This window comes from Amia ocellicauda, chromosome 5 (assembly GCF_036373705.1).
Source record: "Amia ocellicauda isolate fAmiCal2 chromosome 5, fAmiCal2.hap1, whole genome shotgun sequence".
Taxonomy (NCBI): domain Eukaryota; kingdom Metazoa; phylum Chordata; class Actinopteri; order Amiiformes; family Amiidae; genus Amia; species Amia ocellicauda.
Window position 1 is genome coordinate 21,627,997 of NC_089854.1, and position 18,907 is coordinate 21,646,903.

At 50.3% G+C, this 18,907-nt stretch overlaps 1 protein-coding gene across 1 annotated transcript in view; it reads right to left on the minus strand.

The window, feature by feature from the left end:
- Positions 1-18,907, minus strand: part of LOC136749773 (endonuclease V) — a 39,150-nt gene that overhangs the window by 17,510 nt on the left and 2,733 nt on the right. The window contains exons 2-8 of the mRNA XM_066704307.1: positions 17,403-17,574; positions 15,242-15,376; positions 14,912-14,951; positions 14,125-14,237; positions 13,004-13,072; positions 12,637-12,765; positions 6,501-6,581 (exon numbers count right to left, since the gene is read on the minus strand). Of these exons, the coding sequence (XP_066560404.1) occupies positions 6,525-6,581; positions 12,637-12,765; positions 13,004-13,072; positions 14,125-14,237; positions 14,912-14,951; positions 15,242-15,376; positions 17,403-17,574 (715 nt within the window). The 3' untranslated portion in view covers positions 6,501-6,524. The remainder of the gene's footprint in view (positions 1-6,500; positions 6,582-12,636; positions 12,766-13,003; positions 13,073-14,124; positions 14,238-14,911; positions 14,952-15,241; positions 15,377-17,402; positions 17,575-18,907) is intronic.

Consider the following 18,907-nt stretch of genomic DNA (forward strand, 5'->3'; position numbering starts at 1 on the left):
GGAGAAGAGAGGCCGGATCAGCCCTGGGAAGGCATCAGCTGAAATTAACACGTCTCGGCTTCATGGTCTGAATGACAGCCGGCTCTGCATTTGCACGACTTTATTACTGCAGGTTAATTATCTAATTGGTCGGAAATTGCTTCAACTGATTGCAGCGGAGTCCCAAAATGAATTAGGTCAGCCAGAGTGCTGAGAGGCTCTCTGTTAACGGAGGTTTTAGAATTAGGGAAAGCGAGAGGCGCGGAAACGGAGCGTAACGCCGCGGGCTATTCCAGACGGAGTTTGTTTTCAAGAATGATCTTCATTACTGCGAGAGCCTCCCACCACCAAAACTGCGATTCTGATTAGTCTTATGATGTTACAGCAGATCCACCAGTAGAGTTGTGTACAAATGACAATTTCACCACACTAACAAAACGTTTTTTGTGAAAGACAAGACCATTATATATCAATAAATAAATCCCTGCTATTTTCCTGCCTCTCTTTCGACTCAGGAATGAAACAATTTCCAATACAGCGCCCAAAAGAGGCCCAAACGAATCCACGTGAGCTCAAACTCCTCCCGCGGCTGGTTTGTTTTTGTTTGTTAGCTATTTTAGCAGTTCCTTATTTTATTGATTGTTTTTTGCATGAATCGCTTTGTTTTTTTGAGAAGGTGCTATATAACACAAATGTTATTCTGATTGTCTTCTTGGCAGAGTCTGCACACTACAGGACAGGTGGGACGTCTGCATGCGCACCGCAGTGTCAAGCATGAAGCGTCTCTGTAACGAACTAACTGGATCGGGTCCTGCTTCACTCATTTTCACGACCACAATCCGTCATTCGCCTTTCACCAAACCTGGCCGATGTTTAAATCTGAAGTTTTATGCCATTGATTTGTACTGGTTGAACACAAAACAAGCTCTACACCCGGACTGTGTTCAGCCACACCGGCGCTAAACACAGACTATAAGGCAGCGATGTCACAAAAGCACTTCAGTGCATTCAGCTATTAATAGACATCCCCGTCGTACACTTTCTGGGTAGAACAGGCCAGCGCTGCTGAGTGGAGACGGAGGGACCTTGGGACAGAGTGTCCTCACTGGGGAGTGGAAAATAATTTGCTGTGGACTGAGTGGACCGGGTGTTGAGCCTCTGTTTGTGAAATAGGGTGGAGAGCGTCAGTGTGTGTGTGCGAGTGTGAATGTGTGTTAGTTTGACTGTATGTGTGTGGATGATTGTGTGTGTGATTGTGTCTGTGTTTTGATGTGTGTGTGCATATGTTTGAGTGATTGTGATTGTGTGGGTGTGTTTCTGTGCTTATGTTTGTTGTGTATGTCTGTGTGTGTGTATGAGAGAGAGTGTGATTGTGTGTGTGTGTGTCTGTACTTATGTTGGTTGTGTTTATGTGTGTGATTGTGTGTGTCTGTGTTTGTTTGTGAGTGTGTGTGATTGTGTGTTTGTGCTTATGTTTTTGTTGTGTTTATGTGTGTGTGTCTGTGCTGATGTTTGTTGTGTGTCTGTGCTTGTTTATGTGGGTGTATGTGTTCGTGTGTGCACTGTTGTGTTGGAAGGGGGGTGGGCAGGTTCACAGATGAGCTGCACATTCTGACAAACAGCCAATCAAGCACATCTCGGCAGCTGACCACCCGTCTAATGTGCTGCTTATCGCCCGTCAATATCCACCCGAGTCACCGACCTCCTGTTCTCATCCTAACGACCTCCAGCTCAATTGGCCCGCGTTCTTTACTAATCTGTTTCAATACGCAGAGCTTGGAGCTCCCAGTCACCTCGGCATCACATACGCACTATTGATAAACCATGAATAATGGACAGATCACTTGCTCGTACCAAATTAGGGTTTTCTAAAGCTCTTGAGGAACGGACACTCGATTTGTTATTATCACCTCAGTGCTCAGCCTCCTTCGTGCGTCGATAATGCCTTATATGATACGTATCAGTATATATCTGTGGAGGGGTGCTTTGTTTCGATTTCTGGCACACAGCCTCCGTTAGCACTCCATACATTACAATATGAATAATACAGCTTCCAACAAAGCAAGCATTCCTTCTCAGAGAGTTGGGGTGCCATCAAAAATTATTTGTCTTTTCCTTGTAACTGTGGAGGATTTCACATCTTTTTCGGTCTGTTCCGACTGGAAATTAAAACCTGCTCTTCAGATTTGATATGAACACTAGGAGTCGAATGATTATATTCCCCTCTATCAGTGCCGAGAGTTAGAGTGCAGCCCCTTTGTATGAATATCTGCTCCAGTCATGAGCATCCGATGCACACATCTGAGCAAAAGCCAAAATGGGAAGCTTTGTACTTGCTCCCTTTTATGCTTGGTGCTGTGTGGCATACTGATGCTTGCCGTGTCAAAGGCATCTCGTTTTGAAACAGCAGGCCCCCGAAGCAGATGCAATTAAACCAAATCACCTGTCTCAGCTGCTGCAGAAGTGCCCGTCAATGGAAGAATGAAAAACAATGCTCGTTATTATACCTATATATATTTAAATATATTAAAAATGATTCAAGTAGCTTTTATGAATGTAATATGAACCAAGCACTTAGAGCTCTCTCTCCTCTCTCCATCTCCATCTCCATCTCCGTCTCCCTCCCTCTCTCTCTCTCCCCCCCTCTCTGTCTCTCTGCCTCACTCTCTCTCTCTCTCTCTCTCTCTCTCAGTTACTGTCTCTCTCCCTCCCTCTCCCCTTCTCCCTCTCCTGTCTCTGCCTCTCCCTGTCTCTCTCTCTCTCTCTCTTTCTCTCTCCCCACTTGGTTTGTGTCTGAGTTGCACAGTTTGGGGAAAATCTCGTTCTGATGGCGCCAGAGTGGCAGCTGGAGGGATTATTCCAGTCAGGGGGCTGCAAGTGACTGGCAGGGCAGCAAAGACTCCCCTGAGGGGGCTGGGGTTTAAGATCTCAGGCTTCTCCGAAACAGAATCTGCAATTTCACATCAAAGCAGGATGGAGGAATTGGCAGCTCCCCGTGCTTAAAAGTAAGACATGGGAGGAGACGCTCCTGGTATAGCGTCAGGAATTACTGCTGCAGATTCCTGATGGTGAGGGTTCCCAGCAGGAGGCAAGACAAGAGAACTGCGGTTGAGTTTGTTGTCTGTGTTTAATAGAGATATAGGTCTCTACAATTATGTTTATGCCTGCTGCATGGGGAGACATTTTTCTTTTTGGATGAGAATCTTTAGAGTAAAAATACAAAGCAAAAAAAATGTATTTTGTGTCAATTCAGGAAACAGAAATAGAGGTCAGCTCAACAATTCAACAATTTTATATATATCGTTCAGCCCTGGAGGCGATCAGCACACAATGAAAACAACATGTTTTCATTAAACAATTTGATACGATTGAAGTAGAGTCAACTACACTGGAGTTTATATGTGATGAGGGAAAAGTGGGAGAACAGAGCAATAAATATTTTATTTCCCCAATAACAGCTTAGAAAAGGACACACTGTAAAATATCATCACATCTATTTTTATTAGAATTAATTGCCTTCCTCCAAATGCCCGGTGTGTTTGAAATAATATTATATTACATGTGCTAGAAAAAAAACATTGAGGGAAAAAAAAGACACTACAGTTAATATGAATCCATTGATCGGCACTAAAATGGTTAGGCGTGTGTTATTGCGTTAGTGCCGCTGCATATTCTGCACTTACAGCGCCGGGCCGCTGACAGGTGAAGTGGCTGAGGGGTGATTTACAACGCCTTATCGGTGGTGGTTTTGAAACGCCGCACTCGGAAATGGATAACCGAGAGAGAGAGACACAAAACCTTCAACGTCCCCAGCTCTGCACTGCGTCTCTTACATTAGGAAGAAGAGCAAGAAAACAAGACTTCTGACCTTTTCGGAAAGACAGCTAAAATACCAGAGACCCAGCTCAGAGTTAGAGGAACTTCAAGCTCACCGTTTGGCATTAAAACCATGATGGCACTTGACAGCGTCTGGAGGAACATGAGGCGTTCCTGATCAAACCACGACGCCGGCTCCAAAACCTCCCCACCTCCCTCGGGCCTGTTTCCCCCGCTCTCCTGTTGGCCCAACACTGTCACTGTCTCTCCTCTGCTTTCTTTCTGCCTTTCCCTGTGTCCTCAGCGCCTCCCCCTCTCTCTCTCAATGCCCCTCGGCATCTCTCTTTCCCTGCATCACCAGGAATACCCCCGGAGAGCGGAGAGCGGAGAGCCCGGCACACTGGGGGGATCGGAGAGTGACGAAGGCTGAGGACTGATTATGGGCTGTTTTTTTCTTTCTCTATCCTGTTTACCTAACCGCAACCCCCCCCACTCTTTCACTTTGTGTGACCTTCACCCCTATTTCGCTCTGTCTGCTTTTCAATACCTCCTCTCTCTCCCTCTCTCTCTCTGTGTTGCAATCTCTTTGATGTTCTCTCCTCTGCCACTTTCCCCTTTCTCCCCATTCCTCACAGCCTCCCATCTCCTTCACTAGCACACAGCCTTTTCTGTGTCTAATTCTGCTTGATTTCCCTACCCCCCCACTCTCTCCCTTTCATACACACACGCACACAAACACACAGTTACACAACCCTGATTTGCCAGCTGTGTTAAAATGCAGCTGGAATGGTGGTATAGAGAGACTGAACTGCTTTAAATATGCACCCACGAGCCACCTGTACCACGTTGAAAGGGGTGAATGGCATGCATTAAAGATTAATCAATGATTTGCTTTTGAAATTGAGGCCACCCTTGAATCTTATTAAATCCAGAACCCCAATCCCAGCCAGCGCCAACATGTGGATCCGGCTTGACTTGACAACTGAAAGAGTTGAACCAGCACAAACGCCACCCGAGTCTTAATGGCCGTCTGAGTTTCACCGATAATCTAAAAGTAACTAAATCAGTTTGATTCTCAGACAGACTGGTGTTTTAGGGCAGCGGCAGCCGAGGAGACATAACAGAGACACTGGCCAAACCTGTACAGAAGTTCAGCCCATAATGACAGCAGCAATATGGTTAGAAAGGACAGTCTATTTAGAGGTTTCATCTGACGAAATTATTCAGACCGTATCCGTCAGGCTTTTCTGTCTGTCTCCTGCTCTGCTCCTGTCTCCAAACCACACCATCCCCACCCATCTCTCTCTCTCTCCATCTGTTTCACTTTATCTCTAGATTGGCAAGACAGAGAGACAGAGGAGAAACAGACAGTGAGCTCATCTATCACAATGCCTGTTTGCTGGAAGAGACAAGCTCTATAAACACTGCCGGCTGAAGAGCGCCAGCAGAGACGATTCGCAACACAACAGCTCGGACACTAACTGAGGGGCAGAGATGGGGGGGCGGACGACCGCTCTTTAAATCTGCACTGGGATCAAAACAACTCTCAGAGCCTAACTGCAGTCCACCTCGAATGCTCATGTGTTTAGAAACTCAACAAAACTAAAAAATATAAACCCTCTCCCTTTCCCTCTCTTTCCTGGTCTCATTCCAACCCTCCATCCATCTTCCACACGTATTCTGCCCTCCCTCTCTTCTCTCCGTTCATCTCCAGCCTCCTCCATGTGCACCTGTCACCCCCCCACCCTCTCCACCTCTCACAGGGATGGGCAGCAGCAGCAGATACCATTATTGCACTCCTCCCCCCCTCCCTCGTCTTCAGTCAATCCAATTCCATTAGAAGCTTGTTAGCACTTCGGACGATCTCAGCAGGGCAGCCGGTGCCACGTCCCATTAGGGCTGAGCACCGGAAACCCAAACCGCCCGCCCTGCCATGCCGCGCTCACCGGCCTGGCGCTGCTAATCACGTTACGAGCTACGTCCATCCTTAGAAAGCAGGGGGCAGGGGGGACAATCAACGACAAACCCACCACGGCCGACTCGATTCTCCCTCTCTCTCTCTAAACTCCCTGTGTCCTCGGTCCACCCCGATCCCACCGGAACCCAGTGTAAATCCAGTCTGCCTGTGCCACGTCCCCCTCCCTGTCCCCTGCTCTCTCCATCTCCCTGTCACTCTCATCCCTCCGCCCGGCGATCCCCGTCCGCCCCAGTCCCCTGTCCACACTTTCTTCACTCTCCCACACGAAGCGGATGCCCCCCTTCCTCCCACTCTCTGCTCGGCCGGACCCTTACAGACCCCTCTCTATCCTTCACTCTCATCTCCCAGCATTCCCCTCCGTCTCCTGTCCTCCCCCTCTCACTCAGCCTTCTGCACCTCTATCCTCTTCCCTCCCCCCCTCACTCAACATTCTCCCCTTCTCTCACTCTTCTCTCCCATCTCTCCTCATTCTTCGCCCCCTCTCATTCACCTCGCCCCTCGTCTACCTCCTTCCCCTCTCCCAAATCTCATCCTTCCCCTCTGCCATCTCCTCCCTCTCTTGGCCTTCATGCGCCTCCATCCTCTCTCCCCTCCCCCTCACCCAACTTTCTCTCGTCTCTCCTGTTTAATTCACCTCTCTCCTGTTCTACCACCTTTCACTCTTTTCCTACCCCACTCCCCTCTCTCCCGTCTCCTCTCTCTCCTCCCTCCTCCCCCTCTCACTCACCCCTCTCTCCTGTGTCCTCTGTCCTCAGCTCTCCGCCGCTGGGAAGTGCTTCCTCAGGTATTCCCGGGAGCGCACGTCCGCCTGCAATCACAGAGCACATGACAGCGCTGGGACCAGTCCTTTACCCACAATGCAGGGCAACCCCTGTAGCTGGGTGCCAGCACGTATTCTACTGCGGTGCCTGGTAAATAATGCCTACTCCAGCATGTGTGACACAGAGGTATCCACGTCTTCCATATTAATGCAGGCTTTGGGGGCCTGGCCACTTTAATTTTCATGTACGGTTTAAAAATTGAAACTCTCGCTGACAACAACAGTTTTTTCTGTCAAAACTCTCATTCCATGTCTAGGTTTTAAAAAGCGTATTGGGACTAAAGCTTACAAACAGACACCTAAAAATGATTCAATAACCTGCAGGGCGAAACAATAAACCATGCCAAAACAAAATGTTTTTTTAAATTCCTCTATGAAGGGCTGTGTATGATCAGAAATTATTGAAAGAGGATGCCCCAAAGACACAATCTTTGGCTCGTTCTTGATAGGTGATAGGTGTTAGATCTCGATCTCTGCACCTCTCTCTCTCTCTCATGCTAATAATACAACACTGACCTGGCCTGGCCAAACTGTTGTGTACACCGATCAGCCATAACATTATGACCACTGACAGGTGAAGTGAATAACACTGATAATCTCGTTATCATGGCACCTGTCAGTGGGTGGGATATATTAGACAGCAAGTGAACATTTTGTCCTCAAAGTTGATGTGTTAGAAGCAGGAAAAATGGGCAAGAGTAAGGATCTGAGTGACTTTGACAAGGGCCAAACTGTGATGGCTAGACGACTGGGTCAGAGCATCTCCAAAACTGCAGCTCTTGTGGGGTGTTCCCGGTCTGCAGTGCTCAGTACCTATCAAAAGTGGTCCAAGGAAGGAAAAGCGGTGAACCGGCGACAGGGTCATGGCGGCCAAGGCTCACTGATGCACGTGGGGAGCGAAGGCTGGCCCGTGTGGTCCGATCCAACAGACGAGCTACTGTAGCTCAAATTGCTGAAAAAGTTAATGCTGGTTCCGATAGAAAGGTGTCAGAAGTCACAGTGCGTCGCAGTTTGTTGCGTATGGGGCTGCGTAGCCGCAGACCAGTCAGGGTGCCCATGCTGACCCCTGTCCACTGCTGAAAGCGCCTACAATGGGCACGTGAGCATCAGAACTGGACCACGGAGCAATGGAAGAAGGTGGCCTGGTCTGATGAATCACGAGTTCAAGGTGTTGACTTGGCCTCCAAATTCCACAGATCTCAATCCAATCGAGCATCTGTGGGATGTGCTGGACAAACAAGTCCAATCCATGGAAGCCCCACCTCGCAACTTACAGGACTTAAAGGATCTGCTGCTAACGTCTTGGTGCCAGATACCACAGCACACCTTCAGAGGTCTAGTGGAGTCCATGCCTCGACGGGTCAGGCTGTTTTGGTGGCAAAAGGGGGACCTACACAATATTAGGCAGGTGGTCGTAATGTTATGGCTGATTGGTGTATATAAAACCCCAACACTGTTCAGTTTATTATACCAGGTTTGCTAAGATTACTGAACCCCATGCTGGGTTTGGCATCGCCTGGGCTGGACTCGGTTCTTTGCCCTCATCGAAACAGGTCCGGCCCCTGCAAGCGATCTGCCCCCGAGTGTCGTCTCCAATAAAAAGTGCCGTTATAATTGCCCTAGGCTGCTGGTGCAACCCTTCTGTATGGAAGAAACCGGGAACATTACAGTTGCTCGCAAACGTACTACTCCCAGGAGCCTTCGCTTTGTGTTCCCTCTCTCACACACACACACAAACATATGACTGCGTCTGGCATCCTTTAATCTCGCACTCGTACAACAGCGATTCGTTTACCGCACAAGGGAGACTAACGAACCCCCAGATGCTGCCTTTGCTCGATCAGACACCATTCTCATCTTTATGATGATTAAGGGGGCTACACGATTTCCCCCAAAAAAATAGAAAGAAAAAGAAAAAAAAGCAATTACACAAAGATGTAATTTCTCTTACTTAATTATCACACCTCGCCACATTGCGTGTAATTCCTGGTCCGCATCACAGAGCGATTTGTTTCCATTAGCAGCCCTATGGTGCGTTCGTGCTCATTTATTTAGGAAACACGTCTCTTTTGTATAAATATTTCAGATGAAGAACAAACAACGCTACCTGACACTGAATTATTTTACATTTACAAGGGCTGCCTAATCCTGGGAACAGATGGCTTTGTAAATAAAATCTACAACCTTATAATGTTGTGCATGTGCAGAGATATTTAAATAGCGCCCACTTCTTGAATTTTAGATCAACTGCATATCAATTATTTCTTTTTGCACACGGTTTGGATGCACGTCCATCAAAAATCATCTCCTACTTTGTGATTTTCTTCTAAGCCCATGTGAGGGGAGTTGGACCACAATGCCAGTCTAGCGCCGCTCCTCCTGCCAGTCACAGCGGGCGGAAATGCAGACACTTCGCACGGTAGCCTGGGCACATTGTCCTCCCCGGCTGCTGCTCGCCAATAATTCACTATTTTTAAACCTTCCTCTCTGGCTCAAACCCGACCCTCTCGCCACGGCGGCCCGGCGGCGCTCCAATGTGTGCCTCCACCTCCGAAACCCGGCAGAGACGGACTGGCGGCTTTCTTGGGGCTTTTGAGCAACACAAACAACATCTAAATCAGAAGCCTGTGGTTGTTTTGTTGCATTTTCCCAATTTATTAGACCCACACAAATAGAAAGGGTGGCCTTTTCATTACACTGACAGACATTCTCTCATACACACACAGACACTCTCACACAACCACAGACACACACACACACACACTCTCACTCTCTTTCTCCCTGCCTTTTCTTTGCAAATTACCAATGATAGTTCTCATTGTACTCCGTATGAAGACGAAGTGGCCCTGAGCCCTAACAAGTCCCTTGGCTGTTAACTGGGGGCCGTTTTGCTGAGTTAATGTGACCCGATTCTCTCATCCATCGCCTCTCTGTCCTTCTCTGCTCTCCGTGCTGAGGTGCAGTAAGGCTTTTTGGCGCCTCAGAGTCCTCAGAATACCTCCAAACTCCACTAATTGGGAAACCTCTCTGCCAAAGAATGTCACAGAAATCTTCAGGCAGGGTTTACAGTGTGAAACTTAAAAAAAACGTACCTTATATCTTTTACACTAACACACACGCACTTTAAGTTTTGAGGCAAAAGACCAATTATGAAACGGATGAGCTTTCTGTTACGGGGCAATCACGCAGATTTGTGGGGGCAAAAAAGTTTTTACAGACGCAGGGTAGAGCTCTCTACGCAGATACACAGGAAGTGACAACACCAAGCACGTAAAGGAGCAGCCTGACATTACAGCAGGTCCCTGTGAAGTGTAGCATCCTACAGAGACCGATTCAGACTCTCCTGCAGAGGGCTGATAATTATGCCAATTAGGGGTGTGAAAGTGTGGGAAACTGGGCCGTTTCACACTGCCTAGGGCTCTCGTTTGTGTGCATCATTGAGGAGCTCTGTGTTTCAGTGGTGCTGGGTGCGTTACTGCCACCTCGTCCTCGCAGAAACGTACAATGCTCCCTCTACAACCCAAAAAAGAAGTCCGGGAGGCAGGACACAATACCGGATTCGACTGGAAAAGGCCAGAGCCACAGCAAATTAGAAGAACTGGCAATGCCTATCCAAGTCCTTCAATGTTTTCCATGGATCCGAAGGGTTAATTAACGTTCCCCTGTCATGGCTGCCGTCTCTCTCTCTCTCTCTCTCTTCACAACAAGGTTTTTATCTTTCTCTCAATAATTAAGCGCTCCCCTCTCCCGAAGACAAGGCCTGGCACGCACAGGGTCTCCCACAGGCGGATTTCCTCAGGGGACGCTATCAATAGCGCCGAAAAACCCCAGCCTGCCATCTCCTGTTAAGCGACATCATTAGATTAAAAACTAATTCGGTCTATTAGCGTTTGTTTATACACCCGCTTACGGAGGTAGAATCCTCCGAGTTGGTAATTGTCGGCTGACGCTTCGGGGGACCGGGAATTCCCACGTGGAATTAACGCACTTGCCCGTCCACGATCATGTTTTATTAAAGGATTTATGTTATGTGGGGTTAAACACTTGGCAGGCCGCAGTGCACTTCTGGCAGACGAGACGCAGCCCCTCTGCTCATTTTAGCTTTTTTAACATCCATTTGTGTATCGTGTGACCGAAACGCAGCCTCTACGGACTTTTCGACTGCGTTATCAAGCGGTATCAAAACTGCAACCTGGCTGAAGCCAATCACAATACAAATCTGTCAGCAGAGGCTGTTTGAGCGCCAAAGTCGTCTTTCTTCACCCCCCACAAAAGATAAACAAACTGCAATACGATCCTGGGTTTGCCGTTTGCCTATTTGCATGTGGAGCCACACTTTCGTGCTGTAATACGAGACCGTTCAATCAGACGCTGTCGAATCAGATCAGGAAGGCAGAGAAGACAAAGGAATGACACACAATACAGCCTCTCCTGCGATAATCGAGTCTCCGTCGATAACAGCGTTCTCGGGTTGCTCCGAAGTGCTATCTGACCGGGATCGCTTTTCAGACGCACAGTGATCCGCGGTATTGTGTGGAATGATCTTGCACGGCCCAGTGTGGGAGTCTGCTCTCCCGAGTGTGTGGTATTTCTTTACTTTTCACTTTCCTGTGCAGCCCCGGGACTGAAATTAACTTAAAAGCTATATGGCGTGTCCCCAAGCCCCCCCCCGCAGCCCTGGCTATTAACAATTCATGTCCATTTACTGTTCGTTCCCTTGAAGTGGATAGAAATACAAATAAACCCAATGCTGTGACTAAAAAAAAAAAAATAGACCGCAATTACTGGCCTAGAAATGAGTGTCCTTGTAATGCAAAAAAATATTCTAATAATAATACTAATAAAAATCTAATCAGAGCCCGTGCTCTAGTCTGATTTGTGCTGCAGCGATACAGACGCGTCTCTCCGGCAAGGCGCTGGAGTGCTCGTTGATTTCGTCCTTGACTGAGACAGAGAAGAAAGCGCTCGGCCTCGGCAGCAGCACATACAGAGCAGAGCGCGGCGCACACTCGACGGCACGCGGGCCCGCGCTCTCTGCCAAGACATGTCATCCGCTCGCTCGGATCGAGGGAAGGAGGGGGAATAGAAGACGGAGACACCGAACTAGAGGTTAACTCTTTCACGGCACACTCATCAAATACGGGGATCGCATCTGCCGTCCGCGCCTCGGCACTGACCGGAGCGCCACAGTGTCTGGCCATGCTTTTGTCGTCCACCTCGTTACCGTCGTGTGTGCAATGCGCTCTCTGGAAGAAAATGACACTAGCTATGGTACAATGTGTTAAACATGTGCATTTTGACATCTACCACCTGCAGAACAAAACCCACAGATGACGAAACGCAGAAACACAGATTATCGTGACTCAACCGCTTGAGTGAACCATGAGAATCTGCACCAGCCAGCACAGCGCCCTTCTCCTGTGTTCGTCGGATACTCACACACACTGTGCTCAAACACAAACCCTGTCGCTTTCATCAGTACGTTGAGAGCCTCTTTACTGACACTGGCCAGGATGACACAGTGTCCAAAAAACACCAGACAAAGTGTAAAGAAATCTCTATGGTTTACTCTTCACCGCTGAGTGAATAACCTTGATTTCTAAAAAGAGTGCAGATACTCGACACTGTAACTGAAGATGCTTGTGTGCAGCTGCTTTTCCCAACAGTCGAGATGAATGAATCCACAGCCACTATGAGAGAAGCGTCTCCTTTCACAGCGCTCGGTGCAGCGACGATCCGGTGCTGATCCGCCGGCGCAGCGTGCTGTGTGGGCTGCAGGGAGCCGAGGAGGATTTGCGATGGAACAGCACAGCCATGTGGCACAGAGACGGCAGGAAGCACAGAGATCTGGCACAGACTGTGGGCATGTTACACTGACACTGTATGCAAATGGAGACCATCTGGCTCTCCAGACACGGGGACAGCGCCGGACTGTGCCATTTCCCTCGAAGGAGAGAGACATCAGTCCACGTGAACGCAGCCACCCACGTGTCACCCCGGCTTCTCCTCCCACCGTGAAGGGCCCCCACAATCCAGCCTTTACCTGTCGGATCGGCTCCGGGACGCGGTATCGGCAGCAGGCGTGGGTGAGACGCACGGCCGTGTCCAGACTGATGCGGTGGCCCACGGACACATAGACGGGCTTGGTGCTCTTATCCGAGCTACGCAGGGCCTGCGGGAGGGAGACGCACACAGAGATGCCGGTCAGACTCACACCGACCGCACAAGACCAGACCCAGCGATCTGGAGCTGGGAAGACCTTTTCTCCATGACTATTGGTTTTGTTTTCTACAAATCAAAACGCTCCACCTCAGATCTGCTGCCTCCGTCCTGTATAGGCCACAGCACCCCCAGATTGAGTCACATTTAAAACCAACACAAAATAAGACAAGCAAGAGACCCTCACTCACCCTGCCCAGGACTCTCCCGGCTCGGGTCTCGAGAGGTAAGGAGTCGCCCCCAGCCTGCAGCTCTCGGATCTGTCAGCACAGGACAGGAAAGTCAATAAATGGGGATCAGGAGACCAATCTGGCTAAGAGTGCTAAAGGAGGAGAATGGATCTCTTTCAATCATGGCAGCCCTGGAGGATAAAGTGGGAGAGACAGAGAGACAGAGACAGACACACACACACACACACACACACAAAGTTTTCCCGGACAAACTGGAGGAGACACATCCCTGACACCAGCACATCTGTTCAAGCACCTGTGAAATTCTGAGTTAATGAAAACTGCAGAACACAGATGGGAGACACGAATCATATCTCGGCATCAGTGGGCCTGGTTCGCGAGCATAACACCGCTGTTCTTAACTTGCCGGACGAAAAGCAATTACACAGGTACGGGCATTGACTTATTTATCAGTTTCTCTCTCTATTCTCATGATGGAAAGAACCCACGAGATCAATTAGAGTAATAATCCTAATCTACGAGGCCATAACCCAGTGCAAACACAGTGCGCCGTGCCGCCACACATTACAGTCAGATTAGCCGAGCAACACGCATGCATCACGGGGACAGTTATGGCAGCGCTGATTGCTTCATAATTAAGCTGGAGTGGGCTGCTCAGACATTATCGCTCTCGGCGCACACACTGGCGTATGCACAGACACTCACTCTCTGCTCCAGCCGGGCGCCGGAACGGGCGATAGATAACCCCGGAGAGCGTTGTGTTTACAGACTAATCGCACCCCCTGTGTCTATTGCTCTCGAAGGAGAGATTGTCAGTTAGTGCAGGCAGTGTGAAATGCATCCTCTTTCTATATATATATATATATATACCTGTGTGTAATGATAGTTGTGCACAGTGGGGAAGTTTGTGTAGCACATAAAAACACAACTCAATCTCTCTGAACGATAAATAATGCAAAGGCAGAGGGAAATGGAGGCACAGCTGGGATTTGGCCTGTGTGGTTTGGAGACACGTCACCACCCCCCATCCCAGGCAACACTCACTCCAGTATGTTACCCCATTCCCTCCTGCCACCAGTCTGATCTCCTTGCCCTCCGTCCCCCTCTACCGGACCCCCTACCTGCACTTTGTGCTCCGGGCTGTTCTCCACACCCTCCACCTGTAGCAGGTTCTTGGCCACTCCGATGCAGGGCAGTCCAGTCAACACACCCAGGTGACACGCCAACCCGAACTCTGCAGGGTCCCAAACACACACGGATGAGTACTGCCCCCTCCAGCTGGGCATGGGCAACACATACCGCTCCGCCGTGCATCTTTTAACCTGCCCCCCACCCCGGCAGCCTGTCTAAGCAGTCTGGCACTCAAAGAGAAGGCAGTTGACTTCCATTTTTATTTTCTGCTTTTGCAATATGCACTTTTTTTCCTCCGCCCCCCCGCCCAAAGTAAACTGTATTTTTCTTCTCTCTCGTTTGCATAAATTAACATATGCGCTACATGGAGGGCTTGACAGCAGCATTTAAGTCCTTCACGACTCATTTCCACTGCGATGGAGTCTCACCAGCTCAGTTTGAGTCATTACTGTTGTGGGTTTCATTAGTGATTCGGTGAAATTAAAATACATCATAACATTCAAGCCCTGTTCCTCCACTCCCCCTTGCCCCCCAAAAAAAACACACACCACCACCGTCACCACACAAACACACACGTGCACACTGACACAGACACAGACACAGACACACACACCCCTTGTGGGTTACTGGGTGCTGGCTCAAACGGAACAATTACAGGAAGGAAACTGTCAAACGTGTGTGGAAAAGAATTATGACAAAAGCACTACACACGAACAGAACGCCTGACAGACTCACACGTGCCACTGGGGGGCGGGGGGGCATCCCTGTCAGACTCACCTCTGTAGTGCAGCAGCCCGTTCCCGTCCACGAAGATCACCTGCGGACACAGAACAGCGGGCTGAGAGGTGAGGCAATGCGATGATGTGATTCTTCACCATACTGGAAACTAGTGGAGAGCTATTGAGCAAAAGTCTTCAAGACTTCAAGAGGAGATGGGGGCAGGAGAACACTTTGCACCAACACAGCCCCCGTTAACGGGTGCTGGAGAACATCACACGGGGAACCACACATCTGGCCAGCTTTGACCACTAACTCAGCAGGGCGGACGGTGTCTTGTGAGTTGAGCCCAGGGGGTGAGGCTGGGACATACGTGGTGTGACCTCTGACCTGTGGCAGGAGGCTGGGGTCCCTGCTCTCCAGACGGCGGATGGCCTCCACCAGGAACGGAGTCTCGCGGAAGGCCAGGAAGCCAGCGACGTAGGGGGCGGTGAGCTGCACCATCTCGTTGTCCTCATACAAGACCTGGGGTACAGAGGACAACACCAGCCAGAGGGGAGAGAGAGAGAGAGAGAGAGAGAGAGTGAACCCTGGATGCTACTGTCCCGTGTGCCGAACAGGTCACAGACGTGACAAAGCACCGGTGAAGATGCTTGCAGTTTAGACGGGCGCAGGTTAAACCGATTCGTGCCACAATGGGGATTCGGACTCGGTTTCTCTGGGACTGTGTGCCACGCTCGCTTCAGCCCCTATAGGGAGACGCAGCGCTCATAGCAGGATGCACAGGCCGGCTGTGATGGGGATGGGGGAAGAGGGGGAGGAGAGGAGGAGAGGAGGGAGGGATGAGTGAGAGGGTGGAAGGCAATCAGAAATAAACAGATGTGACTGTTTGAGCTTGGCAAGGAACACTTAATTAGGTCTGTATATTACATTAAACAGCGTGTGTCTGTGTATCAATGTGATGAGCTGGCAAAACACAGTGGGGGAGGGCAGGCGCGGGGCGGGGGGGTGGCGCGGCTCTCCGGGGGCACAGCTGGAAACACAGCCTGGTGGGGGGGGCAGGCCGATGAACGGCACACAGACATCATGGCAATCCCGTTATCCGAATTTAATTTACTTTTACTGCCTATCAAAGCGCCAGAGAGTCAGGTGTTTACGCTTTGATCTGTACTCAACGCCTATCTGCTTTAGGGGGCTTTTTCAAACTCTTTCACTGGTAACAACACCCCCCCACCACCGTTCTACCAAAAACATGGACTGAATTAAATGCCGCGCCATCCCGTGGTGGATCTCAGACCCGTACATAAGGTCACAGGCTGTGTGTCTGTATTGGCAGTTGGCTCTGAGGAGAGTGCCTGGCATCCAGATGAGAAGGACTGGGGGGGGCGGGTTTAAGAGCTCATATCCGCAACAGACCTTTATTTAATCCCAGTGGAGAATCTCAAATTGGGCGACACGGTGCCACCCCTGTGCAGAGCGCCGAGGGGCTGCGGACCCCGCAGGGAAGGGAAAAGAGACCCTGCTCTGCTACACGGGCCTCAGTCCAGAGCATGAGCATGTCTGGCCAGGGGTTCGACACACTCACTGCGTCATGAGTAGCGCAGGACACACAGACCCATACGCCCAGACACACTCTCTCTCTCACTCTTACACACACACACCCGGCATTCTCGGACACACACTCTCTGTAACACTCACTCTCACTCTCACTCTCACTCTCACTCTCTCTCTCTCTCTCTCACACACACACACACACACACTCTCTCTCACTCACTCACTCACGCCACATACTCAACACACACACACTCACACAGCCTGGACTGGACTCCCAGTGGGGCAACCCCGGCACGCAGTGCCGAGTTATTTTTCTAACCTGTAATTAAAAGCACGGCGGATCCCAGAGGCGCAGCAGCATGAAGGTCATCGAGAAACTCTCCAGTGTTCCTCACACCGAGAAAGACACTGCGAATGCGCTTTCCATTGAATGTGAAGTTACACAGGAGCGCTGCCTAACGAGAGACACACTCTGCGGTAAAGGTCAAGCGGCCGCTCAGCGGGAATCTCTGAACACCAACGCCTCGGCGTCTGTGCGCTATTGTGTCGGGACACACAGTTTTCTGGGCTGCGGGTCTGAAGGACGTATACATATGCAAATGCCTCATCTGCAATCTGAGTGATGTCAGCAGAGACGCCACGTGTGCGTGGGCTCAGGGGGGGTTTGCAGCTAAGGGTCATGGTATCGTGTGAAAGTGACACACGTGGGGGACTGACAGGGGAGCCGCCTGACCCTAGAGTTGGATGTTGAACCAGTTAATTTGGGCTGAAGATTGTTTGTTCTCCTACAGGGTGGCCAGGGATTGTAGTTGGGCAGTGATGATTCAACTGCAGTCTGTCGCAAAAGCAGGGTGACATAGAGACTTGAAGAGAGAAAAAGAGAGAGAGAGAGAGACAGAGAGGTGTCAACGGCAAGTTCTGGGGAAAGTGTGAGGCAAACTAATCAATTAGAGCTGCAGAGGGAGAGGAAGAGTGAGAGAAGCCCCCGGTCCCGTACCTCGAGCTCTGGGTAGCTGAGCACCACCAGCTGGGCGCAGGCATTAACATCATCCCCTTTGATGAAGGACAGGTCCACCCCCCCGACTCGGCGCAGCCCCGCGAAGCCCTCTGCCCTCTGCCATGCCTCCGTGTCCTCCTCCACCAGCCGCGGCCTCAGCAGGGCCTGTTCGCTGCCGGCACGGGGAGACAGATACACACACGAGTGGGCTGAGGATGCTCTGCGCAGACTCACACTTGTTTCATTGGCATTATATTATTTTATTTCATTTTTAATTTGGTGCTCCACTGCACAATTTGCTCCCAATTTCCATAAACAAATAAAGATTTAACATGCAATTACAGAAGGGCAATCACAGGGTGCGTGGAGAAAAGAGACGTCATCTGCAGTTTATCTGGCATTTCCTGCACCTGCCAGTCGGGCGCTTGACCCCAGGGAAGCGTGGGAGCGAAGACACTTGCTTTGCCCCTCTATCTGTGGCACCTGGGCCCTCTCTGGGCTGGCACCCTCGGCTTACATGGCACAAACTTGTCAGCTCAGTAGGGTAACAGCAGGGCCACATTCCCGTCTACCTGTCCCCCGGGGTGCCCGTGTGACGGACGAGGAGAGCTCCGCACTTTACGAAAAAAATAAAAGCAGGGAGGTATGACCAGGCGTATGACCCCCCCCACACACACACACCCACAAGACCACAGAGGAAGAGGTCTACCCATTACCAAGACGCCATCCCCTCCCAAGCTGCCCTCGCTGATCACAAATTAGATGCAATTCTTGCAGCGAGACGCCCCGAGGAGCAGACATGATATGGCATTAGCCCATTATTGGTGCTCACTGTGGATGTGTGGATCGAAGCGTTAGTGCCTCTTGGCGCGAGTCCACGGCAAGTCTTGGCACCGGGCTCCTCTGATGCAGGAGCTCCGCGGCCGTGGCCCTGACCCGCGCTCTCACAGAGGAGGGCTGGAGAGTCCAGGCCTCCGCAGGGCCACTCAAGACATACATAAACTATTTGTCTGTGCCCCACCACCAGCCTACTGTCTTCCACCTGAGACCACTTAGCCCATCCAGAGTCAAACCGGCACTTCAGAGCGAGAGGGAAAGGCAGTGGAATGAGTTCAACTTCAACTGTATGGATTCACAGAAGCCCCTCGGGGAAGCGGGAAGGCAAATCATGCAATCTGTAGGTAAGGTGAGACTTTAAACAGTTTAAACTGCATCAGATCTCCACCTCCGCCAGCCTCCCAGTACTGCATTGCGCAAGATCTGGTTAAAGGGGATTCGAGCTGGAACTCTTCATTGACGAGCAAATGATAGAGGAAACATGAACATCCTCCTCACTGTGGACTGACATGGGACAGACAAGGGACTGGCAGGGGACTGGCACGAGACTGGCAGGGTAGTGGCTCCGGACTGACACAGTATTGACACGGGACTGGCAGGGGACTGACATGGGACTGGCACGGGACTGGCAGTGGACTACAGGTTCAGTTGAAGACAACACTAAAAGC